The sequence below is a fragment of the Carcharhinus amblyrhynchos genome, chromosome 20 (assembly GCF_965287045.1).
Source record: "Carcharhinus amblyrhynchos chromosome 20, sCarAmb.v2.hapA, whole genome shotgun sequence".
Taxonomy (NCBI): domain Eukaryota; kingdom Metazoa; phylum Chordata; class Chondrichthyes; order Carcharhiniformes; family Carcharhinidae; genus Carcharhinus; species Carcharhinus amblyrhynchos.
The window spans coordinates 48,291,712-48,319,509 of record NC_137343.1 but is presented as its reverse complement, the minus strand read 5'-3'; the positions used below and the strand labels follow the sequence as shown (position 1 = coordinate 48,319,509).

The following is a 27,798-nucleotide window of genomic DNA, read 5'->3' as shown; positions in this document are numbered from 1 at the left end:
GGGACTAAATGGAGATAGTTTTGTGGATGGCTGAGGTACTAAAGGAGTACTTTGCATCCGTCTTCTCAAAAGAAGAGGGTTTTGCTAGAGCAGTGGTAAAAGAGAAGGAAATGGCAATATTGACTGGCATAAAAAAGCCGTACTTACAATGTTGGCAGTCTTCAAAAGCAGAAAAGTTTAGATGGAAACACCATAAATTGGTGAGGGACGTAAGAATGGAAATTATGGAGGCACTTGCCAACCTTCTTTCAGTATGTTACAGAGGATTGCAAATGTTACAGCCCTGTACAAAAAGGGGGAAGAGGATTAAACTGGGCAACTACGGCCAAGTCAGACTTGTGCTGGTGGTGGTGAAACTTATCGAGACAATAATCCAAGCCAAAATTAATTGGTATTTAGAAAAATATGGGCTGATAAATAGTCAACAAGGATTTTTCAAAGGGAAATGGTGTTCCACTAACTAGGTGGAGTTCTTTGATGAAATAATGGAGAGGGTTGATGCAAGTTGATCAAAAGGCTTTCGATCAAGTACCACATAACATACTTGTGAGCAAAATCAAAACCCCTGGTGTTAAAGGGCCAGTAGCGGTGCAGATACAAAATTAGATAAGGGACAGAAATTGAACAGTAGTCGTGAGTAGTTATTTTTCAGACTGAAGGGAGGCACTCAGCGATGTTGCCTGAGGCTGGCATTACAACTTCTGCTTTCTGATGTGGCCTGCATGACCTGGACTTGGTATCCAAACAGGGCGTCACTTCAAAGTTTGCAGAAAATATGAAACTTGCAGAGAAAGTTTATTAAAATGCATAAAAAGAAAATTGAAATCCTTTGAAGATAGAGTAAATAGAGTTGAAAGTGAGAGTGAACTGGGAATAGTAAATGTACTAAATGTTGCATTGTTACTGTCTGTTGTCACTGGTTGCAATTTGATGATAACATCTGCACATTTGAACACAACTCTGTCTGTGTAAACATGGTAAGGCAGTGGCCCTAACTGAACCACAGGGCAATCCACTGGGAATAACACATCCACACACAACCACCACCACCACCACCGCCGCCACCTCCCCCCCACCGCCTCTCCCCATGTGTACGGAATGCCACACACGGGCACACCCCTGCAAGATTCTTCACTCCCCTCAGCTATCTCTTTTTGAAGATTGATTCACTCCATCATTTTACCAACAGATCTTTTGCACATCCGGTAAGATTACAGCCAAGAAGACCAGGGTTCCTGTTAGAATCGTTGCAAAAGAAGGATCTTCTGGACAGTGTGAAGAGCAGGTATGAATATCCATAGGACAAACAAAGTGATTGTTAATTGTTCTGTAATGAAGGCATTCACTAATTCATCAAGAAGTATAAACATGCGCAGAGATTCCCGTGTGGGCTTCTCTCAGAACTGACAGTTAAACATTTCCATATAATGCATGTTTTTCACCGTCTGCCATCTCTCCACCCTCCCCACCTGTTCTCCTCCTGTACTTTCCATATCCTCATCTCCAACCTTTTCTTTTCCTTTCCTTTCCCTTCCCTTCCTTTCTGTTCTCCTTTTTCCATCTCCTACTCCTATTTCCCTTCCTTCTTTACATCCTGCTGTTCCCTCTCTCTAAGAGAATTTGGTGACACTAAATATGGCCACAGCTAAATTGTTTGTTGCGTTTGGCTGAGTCATGGAACAGTCAACGTGAGCAGTCGTCATACAGAGGAATAAACTGCATCCTTTCGTTAGTTAGGCAGAGATGTAACCATTGCTGGTTCTATTGTTCTTGTCTCAACAACTTGTGGATGAAGATTTTTATAGTCCTCCTGTCACGCAGATTATCCTTTTTGATTGAATATGGCACAGTAAGAGATCTTGTGAACAAAACTCCCAGAAACGAGAGGTTGTTGCTGAAGAGAGAAACAGCTGACCGATCTTGCATACCATCTATGGGCCTGTTGATCTGCTTTCGAATGCCACAGTTCATTGAGTCATAGAATCCATTCGGCCCATTTGACTGACGACAATCCCACCCAAACCCTATCACCGTAACCCCACGTATTTACCCTGCTAATCTCCGTGACATTAAGGGGCAATTTAGAATGGCCAATCCACCTGACCGGAGCACCCGGAGGAAACCCATGCGCACACGGAGAGAATGTGCAGACTCCATACAGACAAGGCTGGAATCGAACCTGAGTCCCTGGCACTGTAAGACAGCTGTTTCCTTTTTCAGTGCCCCTGTTAAGCAAAAGAGTCTTTGCTCATTGATGGACTCTGTATTTCTCAATGTGATCCATACCCTGAAATATTCTGGGTATTAACAATTCAGCCATTTTATTGTTTCTAGCTGGAGTACAAATCCACCAGCTATTTATTCAGCCAAGAAAGAAAAACCTGAATTATATGAATTTGGACTAAATCCTAAACATAAAAAGATAAGATATTTTACACATTGTCTCCAATTTTCTCTCTCTATTCACAAATTTCTCTCTCCCTTTTTCTTTATTTTTAATCAGTTCCTCCCTTTCCGTCCGTTCCCCCCCCCCCCCCCTGCCACTTCCCTGGCCACCCAGACTCTTCTCTCATACAATCAAAGAGGTTTACAGCATGGAAATAGGCCCTTCAGCCCAACTTGTCCATGCTGCCCTTATTTTTAACCATTAAGTTAATCCCAATTGTCCGCGTTTGGCCCGTCCTACCCATGCTGATGACACCAAGATGGCAGGGTTGGCGGGTACCCAAGTGGATTGTGAGGTGATACAACAGGATATAGATAGGTTGGTGCATTGGGCAGATAGGTGGCAGATGGAATTTAATCCTGACAAATGCGAGGTGATGCATTTTGGAAGGAATAATGTAGAGAGGAGTTATGTGATTAAAGGTAGACAAATTAGGAGTATAGAAACACAGAGGGACCTGGAAGTGCAGGTTCACAAATCCATGAAGGTTGCGACACAAGTGGAGAATGTTGTCAGGAAGGCTTATGGAATGCTAGCCTATATAGGAAGGGGTATAGAGTTTAAAAGCTGCCGTCTAATGCTTCAGTTGTATAGAACGTTGGTTAGACTGCATTTGGAGTACTGCGTCCAGTTCTGGTCACCTTACTACCGGAAGGACGTGGAGGCTCTGGAAAGGGTGCAGAGGAGGTTTACCAGGATGTTGCCTGGTATGGAGGGGCTGGGTTACGAGGAAAGGTTGGAGAAACTGGGACTGTTCTCCTTGGAAAGACGGAGATTGAGGGGGGCATGATAGAGGTATATAAGATACTGAAGGGAATAGACAGAGTCAATAGTGAGAGACTGCTCCCTAGATTGATTACAAATACAAGAGGACATGATTTAAGGGTGAGGGGGGAGAGGTATAATTTGGATATGAGAGGAAGGTTCTTTACGCAGAGAGTTGTGGGGGTATGGAACGCGCTACCGAGTAGGGTGGTGGAGGCGGGAATGTTGGACTCGTTTAAGGTTCAGTTAGATAGGCACATGAGTGAAACGAGGATGGAGGGTTATGGTAGGGGTTATTAAATAAGGGTCAGAACCTCGGGAGACACCAGAAAGGCAGGCTTGTGATTAACGTTTTTGTCTTTTATTCCGCAGGTGGAGGTCCACCTCGTTGTCAAACGAGGGGCAGGCACATGGTGGGTTGTGCGTGGGCTACTCTTGGAGGTTCTGGGAGTGGCCTAGTACTTCGTGTCGGTGTGTGTGCTTGATCCTGGACCGGTAGACGGGCGCCGCAACAGCTCGGTGACTAGCACTGCTAGCTGTGCAGACACATGGATTTGGGCCTGTGTCTGTGGGAGTTTGTGCATTCTCCCTGTGGATGCGTGGGTTTCCTCCGGGCGCTCCGGTTTCCTCCCACACCCCAAAGATGTGCTCTTAGGCTGATTGGTTTTACCAAATTGACACTATTCTCCCCTGAATCTGGCTAAGTCAGGGGTTCTATTCGTAGACACGCAGGGTAGAATAGGTGTAGGGTGATGCGGCGGCGCGGGCTTGTTGGGCCGAAGGGCCTGTTTCCCGTGCTTGGTTGTTCTTTGTTCTTATGTAACTGTCTAAGTGCTTTTTAAATGACAAAATTGTACCCATTTCTATTACTGCCTCTGGCACTCGTTCCAGCCTCTATGTGAAAAAAATTGCCCCTCTAGATCCTTTAGTATATCTCCCCTCTCACCTTAAACCTATGCCTTCTCTTCCACAGAGTAAAGTTTGGTCTGACCAGTGTGGTGGTTGAGCAAGAATGAATTTTGAGTTTTTGATTTGATTTGATTTATTATTGTTACATGTATTAGTATATAGTGAAAAGTATAATTTCTTGTGCGCTATACAGACAAAGCATTCTTTTCAAGGAGAAGGGAACAAGAGAGTTCAGAATGTAGTGTTACAGTCATAGCTAGGGTGTAGAGAAAGATCAGCTTAAGGCGAGGTAGGTCCATTCAAAAGTCTGACAGCAACAGGGAAGGAGCTGTTCTTGAGTCAGTCGGTACGTGACCCCAAACTTTTGTATCTTTTTCCCAACGGAAGGAGGTGGAAGAGAGAATGTCCGGGGTGCGTGGGATCCTTGATTATGCTGGCTGCTTTGCAGAGGCAGCAGGAAGTGTAGATTGAGTCAATGGATAGTATTTTGTAACAACTTGGGTGCATTAATTGATGATGTGGCGGCATTAGTTAAGATTTTCGATTAATGTTGCTCAAACAAAGCAGACAGCAGAATTCAAATAAGAACAGAGAAAGCTGAAAATACCTAGCAGGTCAGGCAGCAAAACAAATCTCTTTCTCTTTCCACAGATGCTGCCTGGCCTGCTGTGTATTTCTAGCATTTTCTGCTTTTATATCAGATTTTCAGCAACTACCTGTAGCATTTTGCTTTTGTGACAGAATTGGAGTCTTGCCTTTACCAGTCTCCTCCAGTTTCAGGCTCTTCAGAGCACCATTTCATTGTGAAATCTGTAAAGAGCTTAAAAGAAAATGACTTTACTGTTTAAAGCTGCTGAAGTTCTCACAATGGAATGAAAGCTTTTATAACACTTCCTTATACTGAGTACTGATGATTTCATGGACTCTGTTTTGATACCGAGTTGCTGCATAATTGTGTTCTCTAATGCTCGTCAGTCTTATTCCTGACATAAACCTGTCAGAGCAAGATGGCTTTGGTATGCACAAGCATTCATCATTAGCAATTTTCTAGCTTGTATGCCTTAATGCAGACTGTGGCATTTCCCTACATAATCAGCAAGTGCAACTGCATCAGCGACTCACAGGAACCCAACCTGAACTGGTGCTGCTATCAGATTTAAGGGCTTCTCTTGGGCTTGCAGTTGAGAAAGAGGTTTATCTGTAAGTATAGAATATATACTATGAGTCACTGAATGATGATGGAAACCCTTGTAACAGCTTCACGCTCCATGTATGAACCTAGACAGTAAGTGGCAGCAGGATATTCGACTGCAGTGGGCATCACCAACAAGCCAGATCCTGTTCTCACCCAATATCCACACACACACACACTTCCCACCCGGGGATCAGTGGGTAAATGGTAAGGTTTGGGATCTTGGATGATTTTGTTTCCCTTCGCTAGTTTGGGGACCCTGCAGTCATTGTGACAATTCAAATGAGGATCTAACTCTTCAGGGCAATCCAGGGGTCAAACTGGGACTGGCATTTTGTGTGAGTCAGTATCATTTTTAGGGCTATTGATTTATGGTGATTGAACAAGTGAAATTCTTCTTTTATCACAGGTGTTTCATTGGTGGCACAGTGGCTAGCACTGCTGCCTCACAGTGCCAAGGACCTGGGTTCAATTCCAGCCTCGGGTGACTGTCTGTGTGGAGTCTGCACTTTCTCCCCGTGTCTGCATGGATTTCCTCCAGGTGCTCCGGTTTCCTCCCACGAGCCGAAAGACATGCTGGTTAGATGGATTGGCCATGCTGACTTGCCCCTTAGTGTCCAAAGATGTGTAGGTTAGGGGGATTGGCCGTGATGAATGCATGAGGTTACGGGGATAGGGTCAGAAGGGTTGGGTCTGGGTATGATGCTGTTTCAGAGAGTCAGAGTCAATGGGCCAAATGGTCTCTTTCTGCACTATAGGGATTGTATGGTTCTATATTTACCTGCATTTTAGGAGTTGTTTTCTTGGGTTTTGTCCATTTTCTATTTTAAAATTCTGAAGTCAGTCAGTTTGATTGGTTCTCATTCTGGACTTTGATAATAGACCCGTTTTACGTGTGTCTTTGTTCTCCCAACCGTGTGAGTGGCTGCCTAAAGCAGGACAGTGCACAATGACTGGCAGTGTGTGCGTTTTTGTAATAAATTCTGCACCCAGTGTCTGCCTTGTCACCTCTGAGTCTGAAGGTTATGAGAACAAGCCCTATCCCAGAGATCTGAAAGAAAGAACAAGCTTACAATTATACGGGGCCTTTGACGACCTTGTGACATTGCAAAGCACTTTACTACCAAATAAATGCTTCTAAAGTGCAGCTCAGGTCTCTCGAGTGGGATCTGAAACCACAGCATCCTGATTTAGAGATGTGAGTGCCACTAACTCAGCCACTTTGCTAGGGTTGCTGTCTTTCTGTTGAAACTGCAGCCTACCGTACTCTCAAACACATGTCAGAACGTTCCGGGGCACTACGTGAAGAGAAGGAAGAACATTCTCCCAGTCTCCTCGGCAATACTTATCCTTCCCGACATCATCAAAACTGATGACCTGTCCTTTGTCTTGTTTGTTTGTGGAATCTTGCTGGGTACATGTTAGTTTCATTTCTCCCATGTTAACATAGTTACAGCACATCCAAATCTCATTTCAGACATCTCGATGTTGTTCAAGTTTAAAGTTTATTTATCAGTGTCACAAGTCAGCTTATATTAACGCTGCAATGAAGTCATTGTGAGAATCCCCTGGACGCCACACTCTGGCACCTGTTTGGGTACACTGAGGGAGAATTTAACATGGCCAGTGCGCCTAACCAGCACGTCTTTTGGACTGTGGGAGGAAACCGGAGGAAACCCACACAGACGTGGGGAGAACATATAAACTCCACACAGACAGTGATGTAAACCTTGTGTGTGTGTGTGTGTGGAAAATAAATGTGGTACCCTCCCACTGCTAACAGGAAAGAGGCAGCATCCCACCTGATGATTGTAAGTTCCTTCGTACTGACACTGCTGCTGTAATAAACCAGAAACTATGCATTTAATCACCTTCAATAATTTGTTTTAAAACATAAGATGTGGATTTTTTTCTGAGGTTGCTGACATGTAGAAGGTCAGGACTGCTGGTGGGTTAGGATTCCAAGCATGTGTGGACTAATCTTATGGATCGATTCCAGCATTGGTGCAGTTTGCCAATATAATTTCCACATCAGTGTTGAAATATGAACTTTTAGCACGTGGCTATTAATTTCTAATCAAGTTTTTTCTTGGTTTCAGTGGCAATGCATTGAGATCGGATTCCACAACAGCAGCTATGTCTGTCTCCCCAGTATTGGAGAGTTCAGCACAAACCAGACCCCTCGACATTAGGGATCACAGCAGTCTAAGTGATCGTTCTGAGAATAATGCCACTGAAGATGCTTCCTGTCAATCATTGCGTATTGCCAAAGAGACAGAGAATCTACAAACTGTGCAGCCACTGGCCTCCTTTGCTGTTGACCACTTTGCTCCTTCGAGGGCAGCCATGTATGCCCAGGAGGAGCAGCCAGTGCACAAGGAACTCCTACTGCCCCCGTCTGCATTCCTTTCACTTGGGAAAGAGAAAGTCAATGTAAGACTGTTATTCATCTGTGTTTTTTTTGCCAACCATCTCCCCTCTCTGAAATTGTTGATTCTTGCGGTTTGTTCCAGTTAAGAGTTGGCACTTTCCAGATATCTCACCCATATGTGTAAGCCTCAGCATTAAAACCCAGTTACCTATTGCTGCACTCTTCAGCTTCCTACAGGTCCCACAAGCTGAGTCCTAAACTAGTCTGAATGCACCCCAAGCTGAGGCAGAACCTGTAATGTGCTGGGCAGTGGAGGGAGAGGAGAAGGAGGGATGAGGGAAGTGGAAGGAGGCGTGAGCTGAGCTTTGCACGTTGCCATCACTAAGAATGTTCATTTCCACCTCCCAGAATCTCAGTCACTTGGCTCAGCCGACTGCTCAAACATTCAATTGTACCATCAGCACCTCAAGGCTCAAACACTATAGTGCTCTCTTGCCCAATCATCTATGGTCATAAGCTGCCCCTTAAGTAGACACTTTATACTCCAGGAACCAGCCCAAGGTTGTTCTCATCTGATGGCCTGCTTTTATTTCCATTTCCAGCTTGGTAACTTCTAATCCCAGAATTCACCTCCCTTGTAAGGATTACACTGTAGATTCTTTCCTTCTAGCCTAAGCTAGGTGAACCTTCCAACCTCCTTTTAAACCCTCATAAACTCAGTCTCTTTGATCTGCGTGCAAACTCCCACTTGCATTCTGCACGGTGAATAATAGAGTCGGCATTTTGTTCTGCATCAGAAACCCCCCATTAGCAACCAATTCAGAGTATGTCACAACCTCTTTAACTACTTCACTTTGCCTTAAATTAGAGTCCGTTCCAAAACATAGCAATCTTATTAACTTTGTTGTTAGGTTACTTTTTATAAAGTGGCTTAAAAAATAACTGTGAAATAACATGGAATTAACTTAATATGCTCAAGTTACTATATGAGTTTGATTCCTTAGATAGGGGGGTTGCTGAGTCAGACAGAGCTGGGGGATCTGACGCAGCTATGGGAACTGTGGAGCTCTGCGCCTGGCCCCACCCCGATCTTGGTGCAGGGAGGGCTGACTGGACTAGGGTACCTTATCATTCCCCTTCTTCAGTTTAAGGTTGAGTGAGGGCTGCAGTATTGGGTGACTGAATGGAGATTGGCTGCAATGCCTCTGTCGTCAAGATTCACAAATGGGGTAATTGAGATTAATAGGCATCTGTGGAACTGTACGTCAGCAAGCAGTTGGTGTCTCAAGGATAGGTTGGGGCTAAAGCATTAATCAGTGCTGCAATATACACCAGTTCCTTGGTTCTGATGGTGAATTATCTCTGCAGGAGCAACCCAGGCTTCATAATTGTCTGGCTTTTTTCTCTTGCACACTGACAATGAGTTTGATTCTATCTAAAGAAAGATAATCTGTGAGCATCTCTTGAAGCAAATTGTTCTCAAGTGCACTTAGTGTAAGCATTGCCAGGAATTCAAATTATATTAGCTAGCAGTGATTTCCATACAGGTCAAGGGTCAATCTGACAGCCAATCAATGAAACTGGACTGACCAATCAACGGACTGACCCAATCAATTGGGTCAGTCCGTTTGCTCTATTGTGACGTTTTGAGTCCGGAATATTGAGGGAGTCTGAGGGATACCTTTATATCGGAATTCTCGGCCAGGCAGCTCTTAAAGATGATTCATTTTGAAGTGTTTTGGGAATTTCTGAGAGTAATGCTAACACACTGTGGAAGTGTGAGTGTCAAAGGGGCTTAGAAGGCCATTCGGCCCTTCAAGCCCATTCTGTCATTCGATAAGATCTCTTTCTGTTTTTGTCTTTGTAGGGGTACGAATGGAATGGATCTAACTGACCTTCCTTTGATTTTAGACGAACTTGGATCGGAACAGGCACAGTGACTTCTCTGATACTTGCCAGATTGCAAAGGACAAGGGAGCACTGAGTTGGCCATCGCATGCGGATCCACAACTGCTCTCTCCGGATGATTTCAGAGTTAGGTCAGGGCGCCGTAGTTTGGTTTTCCAGGACACAGGTAAATGGATAACTACTAAGATTATTTCTAATGAATGAAATCATGTTGATTTTTAGATTAAATCAATACAGAAGTCAAGCTGACATGTCATGGACGTAGCCTTGGATAATAGTAAGTCTGTCACGCTGACGTTGTGTTGGCTGAATTTCAGCTTCTTTTGATCTTTCCCTTTCAGCCAATACAAGGTCAGCGTGCAGACTCAGTATTATTCTCGCCAAGGCCTTGACATGCCAGCTTGACTCTGTGCTAGCACTCTCTCCTCCAAATTAAAAGGTCTTAGTTTCAAGCCCCACTCCAGGATATATGCACGTAACCTAGCCTCACATTCAGTGGAGTACTTGGGTGTGTGTGCCTAATGAGATGTTAAACAGAGGCTTTGTTTGCCGGTTCAGGTGGGTTTAAAGCACGCAGTGATTCTGTGATAGAGAAGAGCGAGTGGGTGCGGGGAATCTCTGTGTCCTCATCATCATTTATTTCACAATCAACACCAACAACTTTCTGGTTGGGCTATCTTGCTGTGTTCGGAATGGCTTATTGCATTAGTTTACAAGCCAATGTTGCCTTTTCTTCAAAAACAATAGCTGTGGGATTTTGTGAGATGCTGTGCTTATGAAAGACCCATATATAAATATAAGCATTTGCCCCACCCTGTTGTTTTTCAGTGTTTGATGTGTTTTTGTATATGTCCCTGTGTCTGGATGGCCACTCTCAAACTGAATCATCAAATTAGATATTGATAAGGCTAGAAGCAACCCAAGGCCAGGAAATTCAAACCAAACAGCAAGTAAGGATTTGACTTGATTTATTATTGTCAGGTGTACTAACATACAGTGAGAAGTATTGTTTCTTGCATGCTATAGAGACAAAGCATACGTTTATAGAGAAGGAAAGGAGAGAGTGTAGAATGTAGTGTTATGGTCATACTAGAGTGTAGAGAAAGATCAACTTGGTGGAGATAGGTCCATTCAAAAGGCTGATGGCAGCAGGGAAGAAGCTGTTCATGACCTCAGAGTTTTGTATCTTTTTTCCGATGAAAGAAGGTGGAAGATATTATGTCCGGGGGGCGTGGAGTCCTTGATTATGCTGGCTGCTTTTCCAAGGCAGAGGGATTTGTAGATGGGTCAATGGATATGAGGCTGGTTTGCGTGATGGACTGGGCTTCGTCCATGATCCTTTGTAGTTTCCTGCAGGCTTGGACAGAGCAGGGTCTATACCAAGTTGTGATATAATTGGAAAGAATGCTTTCTATGATGCATTTGTAAAATTTGGTGAGAGTTGCAGCAGACAGGCTGAATTTCATTAGCCGCCTGAGGAAGTAGTGTAGGAATATACTCTATTACTCTATTAGCTTTATTGGTTACCCCCCCCACCACAGTTCTAAATCATAGAATCCCTACAGTGCAGAAGAGGCCATTCGGCCCATCAAATCTGCACCAACCACAATTCCACCCAGGTCCTACTCCCATAACCCCATGCATTTACCCTAGCTAATCCCCTGACATTAAGGAACAATTTAGCACGGCCAATCCATCTAACCTGCACATCTTTGGAGTATGGGAGGAAACCAGGCCACCTGGAGAAAACCCACGCAAACACTGGGAGAACGTGAAGACTCCACACAGACAGCGACCCAAGCCTATGAAATGACCCATGATAATTTTATTATTCATGGTTGAGAGCTTTTAACATAGCAGCTGGAATGGGTTTGAGTGCTAATGTGTGAATGTGCATGAGTTTGCTTCCTAATGCTCCTGTTTCTATCCTGAGCTAAACGAAGCACAACGAATGATAAAGCTTCTGGTGTTGATCAAGGGGATGTAACGCCAATCTAAATCTAGAGCCTCTCAAATTTGTTTGCTCCGCGTCAAAATCACTTGATTCTCCTACATTCTGGGAGCTTGGTGTGGCTTGTAACATGATGCTGGTCCTGGGGCCGGTATATAGCGGAATCATATGCATCGTCTGTCAGTAACATGACAAGCACATTTCCTTGTGTGTTTATACAGTGTTTCCTGGAAGTGATTAGGTTACTCCGAGGGGTTTGTACAGAAGGACCAACAGATGCAGTCTGGGTTGTGTGGTTTTTTCCTTGATGTGACGTGTTGAATGTTTTCTGTGAAGGCAAACTTTCTTTTCCGGAAAAGAAAGGCCTAACTCTGCAGTGAGTGCTGCACACACAGGGTTAATTTCTTTTTGCTCTTTCCCCTCGCCCCGAAGATTCAGAGGATGATTTTGACGGAGACGCTCAGCAATGCCAGCTAGAGGCAGAACTACAAGGGATACGTCAGGAGATGCAACGTTTCCATGACAACAAACAGAACCTGAGGTGGGTTGCTGTGTAAGCTGTGTGTGTTCAGCTCTTCGTATCCCCGGAGCAGCTCAGCGACAGACTGTGGAATCCGCTTCTGAAGGACATTTCTTCCCAGGCGCCTCTGCCAGTTTAGATACTCAGCAAAGATTAGTACAGTTGTAAAGATAATTAAACTGATCAGCGACTGGGAGAATCCGATGTGCTTATTCCTCGTCGCTCTTCTATTGAAGCTGGGCTTCTTGATGTTAAAGCTAAGCTAAGGCAGAGTGAGAAAAAAATGAGCAGCAGTCATTAACAGTTACAGCACAGGAGGAGGCCACTCGGCCTGTTGTGACTGTTCTGGCTCACCTCGTGCCACTTCACTGCCTTTTCCTCGCAGCTCGGCAGGTTTCTCCTCTTACATTATTGATCCAATTCTATTAAAAGCCATGTTTCAGCCTGCCTCCGCAGCATTCAGTGTAGATCCTAACCACTCATACAATCATAGAAGGAGGCCATTCGGCCCATCGTGTCTGCACCGATAACAATCCAACCCAGGCCCTATTCCCGCAACCCCACACATTTACCCCGCTAATCCTGCTAACCTAATCATCCTGGGACACTAAGGGGCAATTTAGAATGGCCAACCAACCTAACCTGCACGTCTTTGGGAATTGGGAGGAAATCGGAGTACCCGGAGGAAACCCACAGACATATGGAAAACCTGCAGACTCTACATAGGCAATCACCTAAGGCGGGAATCGAACCCGTGTCCTTGGCGCTGTGAGGCAGCAATGCTAACCACCGTGTTACACTTCTCCAATCCATCTGTGCAACTGAAGTTCCTCATCCCTGGAACCATTCTCATAAATCTTTTCTCCACTCTACTGTTCACTGAATTCTTCTCTCTAGAACACTAACTCTCCCACTCCAGATATTTGAACACTAAAATCTAGGCTGATACTCCAGAGCAGGGCTGAGGGGTGCTGCATTGTCAGCGGAGCTGCTGTTTGAATGAGGTGCAGGGTGAGTGTAAAAGATCCTAAGAGCAGTGGAATTATTCCTGTGAACTGGCCAATATTTATCATTCAATCAACATTGCAAAATACAGGGTACCTGACTGTCACTGTTTGTGAGAGTTTAATGTTTACAAAATCACAGCTGTATTTCCAACATTCTAACAGCAATTCAAAAGTATTGAATTAGCTATAAAACACTTTGGGATGTCCTGAGGTCATAGAAGGTACCAGGTAAATGCATGTTTCTCCTTTACTTTTGACAGCTACCATCCTTTTGACTTTGCTGTGTTTTTGACTTAACCATCCTGCCAAATATCGATCAGTCTTCAATGAAGAAGTTCTTCACGTATTTCTCATTCATTCTTCTCCAATTTGCTGGTTTAATGTAAATTGGTTGGTTAACCTATTTGTGCCATTTAATATTTTATGTGTGTCTTTGAGGTCCTCTGTTAACTAGCTCCTCTCTGGATTGTGACAATTAAGCGCCTGATTTATTACTCACAGCTTATCCCTGTCTATGTTGTTTACGTTCTCTGTCATGTCTTCAATACCCTGGCTTGTTTTTCCATATTATCTCCAGAATACACAGTGCTGCAAGTATGTGATCTGGTTGATGGGGCTGGAATAATCAGAGCTTGATTTGGATCTGATTTATTATTGTTACATGTATTAACATACGTAGTGAAAAGTATTGTTCCTTGCGTGCTATACAGACAAAGCATACCGTTCATAGAGAAGGAAAGGAGAATGTGCAGAATATAGGGTTACAGTCATAGCTAGGGTGTGGAGAAAGATCAGCTTAATATATGATGGGACAATTCAAAAGTCTGACAGCAGCAGGGAAGAAGGTGTTCTTGAGTCAGGTGGTAGTTGTTCTCAGACTTTTGTACCGTTTTCCCGACAGAAGAAGGTGGAAGAGAGAATGTCTGGGGTGCATGGAGTCCTTGATTATGCTTTGGCACAGGGGAGTGTAGACAGTATCAATGGGTGGGAGGCTGGTTTGAGTGATGGACTGGAGTCTTTTTATCAAAGATTTCATAGCTCAGTATTTGGAAGGCAGTGATATAATCAGACAAAATCAGCATGGATTTACAAAGGGGCAGTCCTGTTTGATGAATCTATTGGAATTCTTTGAGGATGTAACTAGCAGAGTTGACCAAAGAGAACCAGTGGATTTGGTTTGTTTAGATTTTTGAAAGGCTTTGGCAAGGTCTCACATAATAGACTACTGTGTAAAGTTAAAGCACATGGGATTGTGGGTAGTGTTTTGAGATGGATAGAAAGCTGGTTAGCAGATAGGAAGCAAAAACGTTAGCATAAATGGGTCTTTTTCCAATTGGGCAGTGATGGGTGGGGTTCCGCAGGGATCTGTGCTAGTACCCAACTGTTTGCGTTATATATTAGTGAGTTTGAAGAGGAAAGGAAGTACCATCTCCAAATTTTCAGATGATACAAAGTTGGGCGGGAGGGTGAGCTGTGAGAAGGATGCAGAGATGCCTCAGCATGATTTGGACAGGCTGAATGTGTGGGCATATGCATGGCAGATACATTATCATGTGGATAAATGTGAGGGTAGCCACTTTGGTAGTAATAATAGGAAGACAGATGATTATTCAAATGTGGATAAATTAAGAGAGGTTGATACTTAAAGAGACCTTGGTGTCATTATGCATCAGTCGTTGAAAGTAAGTGTGGAGGTGCAACAGGCAGTAAAGAAGGTAAATGACATGTTGGCCTTCATAGCAAGAGGATTTGGTGTTTAGGGATAGGGACGTTTTGCTGCAATTGTATAGGGCGTTGGTGAGGCCAGACCGCGAATATTGTGTGCAGTTATAGAGTCCTTATCTGAGGAAGGATATCTTTGCTATCCAACAAGGGGCATCACACGGTGGGTCGTGCGAGGGCTGTTCTTGGATGTTGCTTCGAGAGTTGCCTAGTGCTTCACGTCGTTAGTGTACGCTTAAACTGGACCATCTGACGGGCGACACGACAGCTCAGTGACTATCGCTGTTTGCTGTGCAGATACATGGATTTGGGCCTGTGTCTGCGGGAGTTTGCACATTCTCCCCGTGATTGCGTGGGTTTTCTCCGGGTGCTCCGGTTTCCTCCCACACCCCAAAAATGTGCACTTAGGCTGATTGGTGTAACAAATTATCCCTAAATTAGTCTTCCCTCAATCTTCCCCAATAGGCGTAGACAAAGGTCATAGGTAGAGGAGGGCATTCATAATGTTAAAATGGCGGTGCGGGCTCGTTGGGCCAAAGGGCCTGTTTCCCATGCTGTGTTGCTCTTTGTTCTTTGAGGGAGTACAGTGAAGGCTTACCAGGCTGATTTCTGGGATGGCAGCTCTGTCATATGAAGAGAGACCAAGTCAGTTAGGATTATATTCACTGGAGTTTAGAAGAGAGGGAGGGGATTTCACAGAAACTTACAAAATTCAAACAGGATTAGGCAGGGTAGATTCAGAAAGAGTGTTCCCAGTGGTGGGGAAGTCCAGAACTAGGGGTCATAGTTTAAGGATAAGGGATAAACATTTTAGAACTGAGTTGAGGAGAAATTTCTTCACCCAAAGAGTGGTGAATGTATAGAATTCACTACCACAGAAAGTAGTTGAAGCCAAAACCTTCTCTGATTTCAAGGAGAAATTAGATATAGTTCTTGGGGTTGAAGAGATTAGGGGATATGGGAAGTAGAGGCGATCAGGATATTGAATTTAATGGTCAGTTATGATCGGAATGAATGGTGGAGCAAGCTCGAAGGGCCGAATGGCCTAATTGTGCTTTTAGTTTCTGATTTACCTCATTGCCAATATAAAATTGCGAGGCACTTGAACTGCTTGGCAAATGAAAGTAACAAAATTGTTTATTTGAACCAAACTTTGTACAAGAGAGGACTACTCAATTCCTCAGGGGTCAGCCATAGCTCTCCAGCTGCAGCTCTGCGCTCTTGGACTCGCTCTCCAACCGTCACTCCACACCCTCAGACTCACTCGCGTTCAACCGTTGTGTAGCTCTGCTGTCCTACCACTTACACCCTCTCTGACCTCCTCACATTCTGGCAGAATGGAGGTAGCTTTATTCCATGCTGCCAGGAATATGATTATTCAAAACAATAAGCGCGGTGTATCTTTCTCTACAGATCCTGGCGGAAACAAGCCTCTGTGCTCCGAAATTGGCTTCAAATAAATGCTGCAGATATGGAAGAGGAACATTTAGAGATGAGACAGGAACTAAAGAAGGTAAATCTGTGTTAGTCTAACAGCCTCACTGGGGTTGAGCACAGTGGATTATAGTGACACTTTCACAAACATTCGATCACATGGCAGTTTGGGGCAGGTATTTCAAACTTACATTCCTCTCAATCCTGATTTGAGAATTCAGAGCGGACGGAACTTGCTTGGGTAGTTTGGGCGGCACAGTGGTTAGCACTGTTGCCTCACAGCGGTTAGCACTGTTGCCTCACAGCGCCAGGAACCCGGGTTCAATTCCAGCCTCGGGACACTGTGCGGAGTTTGCTCATTCTCCCCGTGTCCCACAGTCCAAAGAGGTGCCGTGTAGGTTGATTGGCCATGCTAAACTGACCCTAGTGGATTAGCACGGTAAATATGTGGGCTTGCAAGACTAGTGCCAGGGTGGGATTGTGGTCGGTGCAGGCTTGACGGGCTGAATGGCCTCCTCCTGCACTGTCGAGATTGTATGGATTCAATGACTTAACTGATCTCCCCGGCTTGCTTCTCGAGTCGCCGGTTCTGCTTGTGTCACTTGAGAGGAAGTAACTCTGGAAAAAGCATTCAAATTTCATGCGAAAAGAGCTTGCTGGGTCATGTGATTACTCTGTTATAGCCCCTGGCTCAAAATGGTAGAAATCAGGCTGAACAGGATATGTTGCACTGTGCCGTGAAGCTGCCTTTGTGAAAAGTCCCTATGTTTCGAGATAGGTTGAGAATGACAGTGTCCTTGGGGGGAGAGGCTTAGGCTTAGCATTGCAGCAGTACAGCAGCTCTCGCTGAGGTACAGTTAGACCCGAACTAGCACAGAACTATACCTCAGCCTGGGCAGGAGGGGAGGAATAATTGGGAAGTAAATCCCAGTGCTAGATTTCATTTTCTGCACTGATGTTCATCTGTGGAGTTTTGCTGGTGCAGCTGGTTCTAATTGTCCTTCCTTTATAATGATGTATTGAGTTTATAATGAATTGTCGATTGTTGGGATTGTATATAATCCCTGTCTATTAATGCTTGCTGTGAGAGGACACTGGAGGCAGGCGGGGCTGGGCTCCGGTTAAACCCGATGCTCTCAGTTTCTGGCCCAAGGTGGGTACGGAGAGGAAACTTTCTGCTGGTGGGTTCCTCAGGTGAAGGTATTTGTAGTCATGTCATTCCTGTCATATGTTGCAGAGCACATGTATGAAGAACATAACATAAGAAATAGGAGCAGGAGTAGGCCATCTAGCCCCTCGAGCCTGCCCCGCCATTCAATAAGATCATGGCTGATCTGAAAGTGGTTCAGTTCCACTTACCCACCTGCTCCCCATAACCCTTAATTCCCTTATCAGTCAGACATCTATCTACCCGTGACTTAAACATATTCAACGAGGTAGCCTCCACCAAGAGACAACAGATTTGCAGCAGATAATCTTCTAACATCCAGACAGCCTGAATTCCAGCAGCAACTGACTAATTTACAATCCTGCAGGGTTCATCTCATTCTAACATAGCAGGGCCACAAGGACACCAGGCAGAGCAAAATCCAACTGGCTGAGTAACTGATGTAGCAACACTGTAATGAGAAAAAAACACTCAAAAATCATAGCGAGGGGGCCTGTCTATAATTACTTACAGTTGCCTCTCAATTTCAGACTAAACTGGGCAGTTCTTGACATCATTTAACTGGCAACAGCTGTTTCACATCTGGAGCTTTTACCTTTCCTGCATATTCCCAAACCTCAGAGGCCAGTCCTGCTCCTGGACAGAAAGCTGTTCAGCAATTGGAAAAGGGGTTAGTGATTGTACACGTGCACCTTCTCTCTGACAGAGATAGCGATACACTTGTGCAGCAGATCACTCAGATATTCAGCAAGTGGTTGTCGGTATCTCAATAATAAACTTGCCCCAAATCCTGCCAATGGACAGGAAGCCACTCAAATATTTCACTCCATATTCAGCCTCTTCCAGAGACTCTGGGAGTTAACCCAAGTTTGGGAAACGCATTCAGCTGATGACAGAGACTGAACGATATCACGCACAGCTTCCCAGCCCAATCTGTTACTAGGAGTGCCGGCCATTTCCTAATTGCACATAACATAACAACTAGGAACAGGAGGAGGCCATTCAGCCCCTCGAGCCTGCTCCGCTATTTAATACCATCATGGTTGATGTCATTTCAGCCTCAACTTCACTTTCCTGCCTGTTCACCCCCATTAATAATTAAAGATCTGTCTATTTCCTCAAATTTATTCAATGTTCCAGCATCTCTGGGATAGTGAGTTCCACAGACCCTCTTGTCTGCCCTCAGGCCCTGGGGACTTGAGGGCAGACAAGCCTCCAGGGCCTGATAGCCAACATTGTAGGGTCTTAAAGGAAGCGGAGCAGAGATAGTGAATCCATTGGTTATAATATTCCAAAATTCCCTGGATACCGAAAGATTCCAGTGAATTGGAAAAGTGTTAAAGTGCCAGTTCTGCCTCCCTCCCTTATTCAAAAAGAGACAGAAGCAGAACGTAGGAAACTATAGACCAGTTAGTTCAACATCTGCTGTTGGGAAATTGTTAGAATCCATTATTAGAGGAAGTAGTAACAATCATTTGGAAAGTTAGAACACAATCCATCAGAGTCAGCAAGGTTTTATGAAGGGTAAATCGTATTTGACTAATTTGCTTGAATTTTTCAAAGATGTGATAAGCCAACTGGCTAATGGGGATCCTATAGATGTAGGATATCTGGACTTCTGGAAGGCATTTGATAAGGTTAATTCACAAGGTTACATGGGGTTAGGGGTAATTTATGAGCTTGGATTGAAGACTGGCTAACTGAGAAGGCAGGATAAATGGCTCTTTCTCTGGTTGGCAAGATGTAACGATATGCCTCAGGGTTCAGTCCTCGGGCACCAACTATTTACAATCTGTATGAATGACTTGCAATAAAGAGATAAGAAATTTACAAATGGATATGGATATGTTAAAGAGTTTGGACCAAAATGTGGCAGATGGAGTTTAACGCAGATAAACATTATCCATTTTGATTAGGCAAATGGAAGGGCAACTTATTATTTGAATGGAGAGAAATTTTGGGATGCTTCAGTGCCGAGGGATCTGGGTGTCTTTGTGTATGATTTGCACAATCATGTCATCGTGTGAATAGTTTCAATTCGTACAGCTGAAACTATTTAATTTTGTTTTGTTGAATACTATTTCCCTACATGGAGCCTGAGAACTAGATCTTTCCCATCCCACTCCAAGTTCCTCTGGAGCCCTGATAAGATATCCCAAACCCTGCACCGGGCAGGCAGTACAGTCTTCGGGACGCCCGAGCCTGGCCACAGAGAAGTGTCTATTCCCCTGACTAGACTACCCGTGATTACTACTACATTTGACTATACCATGGTGCTGTGGTCAGTTTGTTCATGCTCCGTACAGTCCCTGCTTTCATCCACACAAGGGGCAAGAGTCTCAAACTTGTCGGACAAGAGCAATGTCTGAGGTTCCTGCAGCCCTACTTACTGGATCCCTCTACCTGCCTCATTCACAGTCACACGCTCCTGTCCATGACCACTGGCCAAATTCAAGATAGTTAATCTAAAGAGTGTGAATTTTCACACTCAGAATCTGAGGTAATGAGGAGTTTGCAACATTAGGACAAGATCTAGATGATTCTGACGAGGTGCAATGTACCTCAACACAGCTCTGAGCTGGAGTGTTGGTGAATGTCCTGAGTAACTCCAGGGTGGGGTTTAAGTAATTGGTGAGTCCTGAGTAACTCCAGCGTGTACACCCTGTTGTTACAGGGTACATCAAATTACATTGATAAACTACCTTAGCATTTCCTGTCTGGAGGAGGCTGAATATGGAGTGAATTACTTGTGTGGCTTCCTGTCCACTGGCAAGATTTGGGTCAAGTTTATTATTGAGATACCAACAGCCACTTGCTGAATATCTGAAGAAGCTATTGAGTGATCTGCTGCACAAGTGTATCGCTATGTCTGTCAGAGAGAAGGTGCACGTGTACAATCACTAATCTCTTTTCTGATTACTGAACAGTTTTCTGTCCAGGGGCAGGATTTGGCCTCCGAGGTTTGGGAATACGCGGGAAAGGTAAAAGCTCCAGATGTGAAACAGCTGTTGCCAGATAAATGATATCAAGAGTTGTCCTGTTTGGTCTGAAATTGTTTTGATTTATTACTGTCACAGGTATTAACATAGAGTGGAAAGTAATGTTTCTTGCACATTATACAGACAAAGCGTACCGTAGAGGAGAGGGTGCAGAATGTAGTGTTACAGTCATAACTGGGGTGTAGAGAAAGATCAACTTAATATAAGGCAGGCCCATTCAAAAGTGTGATGGCAGCAGGGAAGAAGCTGTTCTTGAGTTGGTTGGTACATGACCTGAGACTTTTGTATCTTTCTCCTGACAGAAGGAGGTGGAAAAGACAATGTCCAGTATCCTTAATTATGCTGGCTGCTTTTTTGAGGCAGTGGGAAGTGTAGACAGAGTCAGTGGATGGGAGAGCAATTGTGAGGCAACTGCAAGTAATTGTAGATGGGGCTCCTCACTATGACACCTTTGACCTTTGAGTTCACATCGATACAACAGCACTGGAGTGAGGAAAAACACTAAGGGCCCTCAATGAGAACGCAGTCACAACTCCTGTACATTTACTAAATAATCTCTCCACTTGACAAGATTGCTAAGTCCATCTTGCTGGCTTGTGTTTCAGAATCCCAGCTGAAGGTCTCCCTTTTAACAATTTCCAGTTCCCCAGCCCAGACCGCCTCTTCCTCACCATGGATGTCCAATGCAAAGCGTTTGATAAGGTTCCCCATGGTAGGCTATTGCAGAAAATGCAGATGCATGGGATTGAGGGTGATTTAGCAGTTTGGATCAGGAATTGGCTAGCTGATAGAAGACAGAGGGTAGTAGTTGATGGGAAATATTCAACCTGGAGTACAATTACAAGTGGTGTACCTCAAGGATCTGTTTTGGGGCCACTGCCGTTTGTCATTTTTATAAATGACCTGGATGAGGGTTTAGAAGGATGGATTAGTAAGTTTGCTGACGACACCAAAGTTGGAGGAGTTGTAGATAGTGAGGATGGATGTTACAGTTTGCAGAGGGACATAGATAAGCTGCAGAGCTGGGCCGAGAGGTGGCAGATAGAGTTTGATACGGAAAAGTGTGAGGTGATTCATTTTGGTAAGAATAACAGGGGTACAGAATATAGGGCTAATGGAAGGACTCTTAGTAGTGTGGATGAGCAGAGAGATCTCGGGGTACATGTGCATAGCTCCCCGAAAGTTGGCACCCAGGTTGATAAGGTTGTTAAGAAGGCATACGGTGTGCTAGCTTTTATTGGTAGAGGGATTGAATTTTGGAGCCGTGAGGTCATGTTACAACTGTACAAAACTCTGGTGCGGCCGCACTTGGAGTATTGTGTACAGTTCTGGTCGCCGCATTATAAGAAGGATGTGGAGGCGTTGGAAAGGGTGCAGAGGAGGTTTACCAGGATGTTGCCTGGTATGGTGGGAAGGTCTTATGAGGAAAGGCTGAGGGACTTGAGGTTATTTTCATTGGAGAGAAGAAGGTTACGAGGTGACCTGATTGAGGCATACAAGATGATCAAAGGATTGGATAGGGTGGACAGTGAGAGCCTTTTACCTCGGATGGTGATGGCTAACACAAGGGGACATAGCTTTAAATTGAGGGGTGGTAATTATAGGACGGATGTCAGAGGTAGGCTCTTTACTCAGAGGGTAGTAAGGTCGTGGAATGCCCTGCCTGCAGCAGTTGTGGACTCGCCAACTTTAAGGGCGTTCAGATGGTCTGTGGATAGGCATATGGATAACATTGGAATAGTTTAGGTTAGAGGGTCATTGGATTGGTTCCACTGGTCGGCGCAACATCAAGGGCCGAAGGGCCTGTACTGCGCTGTAATGTTCTATGTCCAATCCCCCTACACCTCCATTCCCCACCAGGTTGGCCTCAAAGATCTTCACTTCTTTGTCGAACATGAGGTCTGAACAATCCCCCTCCACCACTACTCTCCTCTGTCTGGCTGAACTGATCTCTCAGTCAACAATTTCTCCTTTAACTCATCTCACTTCCTCCAAATAAAAGGTGTGGCTATGGACACCTGCATAGGTCCCAGTTATGCCTGTCCCTTTATGGGTTATGTGGAGCATTCCCTGTTCCAATCCTACTCTGGCCCCCTTTCGCATCCCCTTTATCTGTACGTTGATGACTATTTTGGTGCCACTTCATGCTCTCGTCTGGACCTGCAAAAATTTATCAATTTTCCTTCCAATTTTCACCCGTCTATTGCCTTCACATGGTCCCTCTCTGACACTTCCCTTCCTTGACCACTCTGTCTCCATTTCTGGTGATAAACTGCTCCCACAACTACCGTGACTACAGCTCTTCATACCCCACATCCTGTAAGGAATCAATCTCATTCTCTCAGTTCCTTCACCTCTGCCACATCTGTTCTGATGATGCCATTTTCCAAAATAGCATTGCCGATATGATTTCCTTAATCATGGTTTTCCACCCACTGTGGTTGACAGGACCATGTCCAACCCATTCCCTGGCCCACTGTTCTCGCCCCCCTCCCCTCTCTCCCAGAACCAGGACAGAGTCCCCCTTTTCCTCACTTTTCACCCCATCAGCTTCCACATTCAAAGGATCATCCTCCACCATGATGCCATTACCCAACACATCTGCTCTCAACTTCCCTCACCAACAAAACCACCCCCCCCAATCCAAACTACTGTCTTATGTATCACCATTCTGTGAATGAACCAACCAGTTGGGGAATTACTCATTTCCAACCGCTCAGTTTAACCCAGCCAGAACACACATGGTCTGAGTCTTAATTAGTATGCAAATTTCCTGCTTCTTGATTTGATTATTGTCACATGTATAGTGAAAAATATTGTTTCTTACGCACTATGCAGACAAAGCACACCGTTCATGGAGAAGGCGAATGTAGTGTTAACAGTCATAGCTAGGGTGTAGAGAAAGATCAACGTAGTGCGAGACAGATGAATTCAAAAGTCTGATGCCAGCAGATAGGAAACTGTTCTTGAGTTGGTTGGAATGTGACCTCAGACTTTTGTACCTTTTTCCTGATGATAAAAAAAAGTCTCAAACCATTGCAAACCGACATACCTAAAATTACAAACAGTGCAGAAAAAGTCATTTTTATAGTCCTATACAATCTTATTTATATAAAATTACAGTCATTACATTTCAAAACGTAAAACTGTATACTTACCTCAGGTTTTGCTGTGTGTTGATATTTTTCAGTTTCACACACGCAGACCGAGGGTATTCTGCAGTCCCCGGGCCCTCGGTCTGCCTCTGTTAAAAGGCCTTACAGTGTGGCCTTTCCCTATTGTGCCTTTGCGGCGGCTGCCCCAAGCTTCAGTGTGTCCCTCAGCACGTAGTCCTGGACCTTCGCTCCTCAGCCTTTTGGCTAAGATCAAGTGTAGTATGGACATGCTGCGCTCGGTTGAAGTCATTAGGTTGCATTTCTGCTTCATTTGAAGCAATTTTTTAAAGCGGCATCTTGGCCTTTTGGCTAAGATGCAAATGAGATCAAGCCTTGGAGGAGGAGCAATGCCTACTCCAATCAGCTTGGATCATCAAGATCAAGCCCAAGACAGGAGGTCAGAGCCCTGTCTTATCAGCTTGGATCGGGAATGTCTCAACTTGCTGAGATTCTGAATTGGACCTGATTTGATTGAATTGGAATAAAAACAAAAAGGTGGAAGAGAGAATGTCGGGGATATGTGAGGTCCTTATTGATGCCGGCTGCTTTTCCAAGGCAGTGGCAAGTGTAGACAGAATTAATGGATGGGAGGCTGGTTTGCGTGATGGATTGGGGTACACTCATGACCTTTTGTAGTTTCTTGCAGTCTTGGTCAGAGCAGGAATCGTACCAAGCTGTGATACAACCAGAAAGAATGCTATGGGGCATCTTTAAAAGTTGGTGAGAGTTGTAGCGGACGTGCCTTCGTCTCCTGAGAAAGTAGAGGCATTGGTGGGCTTTCTTACAAACAAGCATATCAAGTATTTAGGATGTGGGCGTTTGTAAATGGGGAGGGTTTGGGCTTTTGGTGATCTTTGAACAAATGTTTGTATTCAATTTATAGCTGGAGAGGGATATTGAAAATCTTTCAAAGAAGTTGACCAAGGACGTGCCTTATATACAGAGCCAACTTGCCAGAGTGCAGGAGATCCGGAAAATCCTGATCACGTGAGAACATCCAGCACCTTTCCCTTTCGCTTTGTGTGAAAAACCAGGTCCATCTGAGAATACAAGCGTTTTCCTCTGGCTGAAGATTCACATGCTGAATCTATCCCAGCTGTAAAGGAGCGGAACTGAGTTAAACTTGGACTTTGGACCCTGTGATCCAGAAAGAATTGGAGAAGCAGCAAGATCTGTGATTATGAAATGTTTTCAACAGTATTATGATGAAAGTGGTGTCTATCACTAGCTGTCTGAAGAAAGAACGGGCAGCGCTGACTTTTCCACGTTGTCAGGTTAACTAGTAGCAGAAGACTTTATCCTGTGATTACAATTAGTTATTTGTCTAAAGTGTGTATTTAATCATGTAAATGTATTCCAGAATTAAGAGGATTAAAACTTTTTAAAAAGCTCATCTCTATGTAAGGTTAAAAAATTTGCAGTTTAAAGCACCACTGCCTTTCCATCAACTCATAGCTCAATAGCATAGCATTGGCTTCTCTCCCCATTCTTTCACAGTTACCTACAGAGTCCCAAAGATCTGGGCTTCCTTTCATTTCTCATCTACCTGCCGTCTCTCGTCGACATTGAAATGTCAGGTTTCACAGGGACACTTGACAATGTTCACTTCACCTTTTCACCAACTCAATCTCTTTCCATTCAGACTTGTCACGCTGCTGTCCAATATTCTGGAATGGGAGAAGCACAAATTGTGGAAGACTGAAGCCATTGTCTTTAATCCTTGCTGCACACCGTTCTCCAGCCATGGATTTCATTCCCTCTCCTGAGCAGTTGCCTGACCATTTGCAACATTGTCTTCGTGGACTTTAGCAAGGCCTTTGACCAGGTACCACATGGTAGGTTGTTGCATAAGGTTAAATCTCACGGGATCCAGGGTGAGATAGCCAATTGAATAAAAAAATTGGTTTGATGACAGAAGACAAATAGAGGGTTGTTTTTCAAACTGGAGGCCTGTAACCAGTGGTGTGCTTCAGGGACCAGTGTTGGGTCCACCGTTATTTGTCATTTATATTAATGATTTGGATGAGAATGTAGGAGGCATGGTTGATAAGTTTGCAGACGACACCAAGATTGTTGGCATAGAGGACAGTGAAGAAAGTTACCTCAGACTGCAGCAGGATCTTGATCAATTGGGCTGATGAATGGAACAAGGAGTTTAATTTAGATAAATGCAAGGTGATGAATTTTGCTAGATCAAACCAGGGCAGGACTTATTCAGTTAATGGTAGGGCATTGGGGAGAATTACAGAACAAAGAGAGCTAGGAGTTCACAGCTCCCTGAAAGTAGAGTCACAGGTGGACAGGGTGGTGAAGAAGGCATTTGGCATGCTTGGTTTCATCGGTCAGAACACTGAGTACAGGAATTGGGATCTCTTGTTGAAGTTGTCTAAGACATTGGTGAGGGCACACTTGGAATACTGGTCACCCTATTATAGAAAGGATATTATTAAACTAGAAAGCAGAAAAGATTTACTAAGATGCTACTGGGACTTGATGGTTTGAGTTGTAAGGAGAGGCCGAATAGACTTGGATTTTTTCTGCCTGGAGTGTAGGAGGCTCGGGTGATTTTATAGAGGTCTATAAAATAATGAGGGGCATTGATCAGTTCGTCAACATCTTTTCCTAAAGGTAGGGAAGTTTAAAGGTTTAAGGTGAGAGGGGAGAGATACAAATGTGGCCAGAGGGGCAATTTTTTCACACACAGGATGGTGAATGTCTGGAATAAGCTGCCAGATGCAGCAGTAGAGATGGGTACAGGTTTGTCTTTTAAGAAGTGACATGGGTAAGATTGGTACAGAGGGACATGGGCAAAATGCAGGCAATTGAGTTAATGGTTAAAAACTAGGCAGCAAGGACAAGTTGGGCCAAAGAGCTTGTTTCCATGCTGTAAACCTCTGACTTCAATTCATTTGACCCAGGTTGAGCTTCTGACCACATACGCATGTGATCATTTTATAAACATCTCTATCCTCCTCTAACATTCTCCAACTGTTCCTCAAAATCCTCATCATGACTTTGGACCTGACTGCTCCAATGTATTGCTGCACATGTCCTGCCCTCTGTAAAACTGACACAGCTAAAAAAAAATTTAAAATTTTCATCTTTGTTTTCAAATCTCTGTGGCTTCAACTTCTCCAGCCCCATAATCTGATGCTAACTTTGTGTTTTGTACGAGGACAACTTAATTGCTCTAAGCACCAATAGTTAGAGGTCTTCACAAAATATTCATTTTGGGAAGAATACAAAATTAGTATCATATTTCCCTACATTAATGATACCTTCTTGCCAATTCTCAACCTAGCAACATTTGTGTTGTCATAGCTTACATTTTCACCTAGCTTATATCAAACATGGTGGGTCCCTTCATCCAAATTTTGCTGCAATCCATAAGTTACAGCTTACTAATTTGAAAATGTCCCATTTATTCTTATTCTGCTTATGTCTGTTTGCCAAGCTAATATATTGTTCCTAACCCCCTTGTCCTTTTATGTGGCTACTTGTCAAGTGTCTTCTGGAGATCCAAATACAATCATATCCACTGGTTCACCTTTACCAACCCTCTGACATTAGCCTTTTTGAGGATGTTACTCAAATTATTTTTCTTTCATGAAACCATTGACTCTGCCTAACCATGATTTTCTACTTGTTAACATCTTAACAGACTTCCTGTGTTTTCCCAACATACCAAATAACTAGTTCAGTTTTCTCCCTCAAGCAGCAGTGTTATATTTGCTGCATTCCATTCTAACATCTGGGGAATTTCACAGCTCGTCCACCTCTTTTAGAACTTCAGATTTAGGCCATCAGGTCCCGAGTGGAGCCTTTGGTCAGTATTTTCAATGATATTAATTACTTAACATTCCTTAATGGCACCAGTGACAACAATGAAAGGCAAAATATTTCTGGAGGCAGCTGTGAGGGGGTATCTCAGACCATGAGCTCTGTGCTGTGGGTGAGCTGGAAGAACTGAGGTAGGTTCTAATCCACACCGAGAACCAAGCAAGGGGGCAGAAGGGAGAGAGAAATATGTTGAGAGTTTTCGCTTCCCACTGGAACACCTTGAGTTAGTGCTGTAAGATGGAAAAGTACCCCAGCTTGGGATGCTAGTAATACCTTGTGTAGTGGGGAAAGTAGCACAAAGTATTTGTGTGCTGTGTTGAGGTCAGGTTGGATTCCAAACCAAATCTGCGTAACTGACTCGCTGAAGTGCAACTGTGTGGAAATCTCAAAATAAACCCCAAGGAAGAAAAA

General features: G+C 44.1%; 1 protein-coding gene across 1 annotated transcript in view; it reads left to right on the top strand.

The window, feature by feature from the left end:
• sfi1 (SFI1 centrin binding protein) overlaps positions 1-25,398 on the top strand; it is a 148,939-nt gene extending 123,541 nt beyond the window's left edge. The window contains exons 27-33 of the mRNA XM_080208544.1: positions 1,190-1,285; positions 7,412-7,745; positions 9,595-9,757; positions 11,975-12,083; positions 16,205-16,304; positions 24,431-24,534; positions 25,190-25,398. Coding sequence (XP_080064670.1) covers positions 1,190-1,285; positions 7,412-7,745; positions 9,595-9,757; positions 11,975-12,083; positions 16,205-16,304; positions 24,431-24,534; positions 25,190-25,313 — 1,030 coding nt within the window. The 3' untranslated portion in view covers positions 25,314-25,398. The remainder of the gene's footprint in view (positions 1-1,189; positions 1,286-7,411; positions 7,746-9,594; positions 9,758-11,974; positions 12,084-16,204; positions 16,305-24,430; positions 24,535-25,189) is intronic.
• Positions 25,399-27,798: the final 2,400 nt, after the last annotated feature.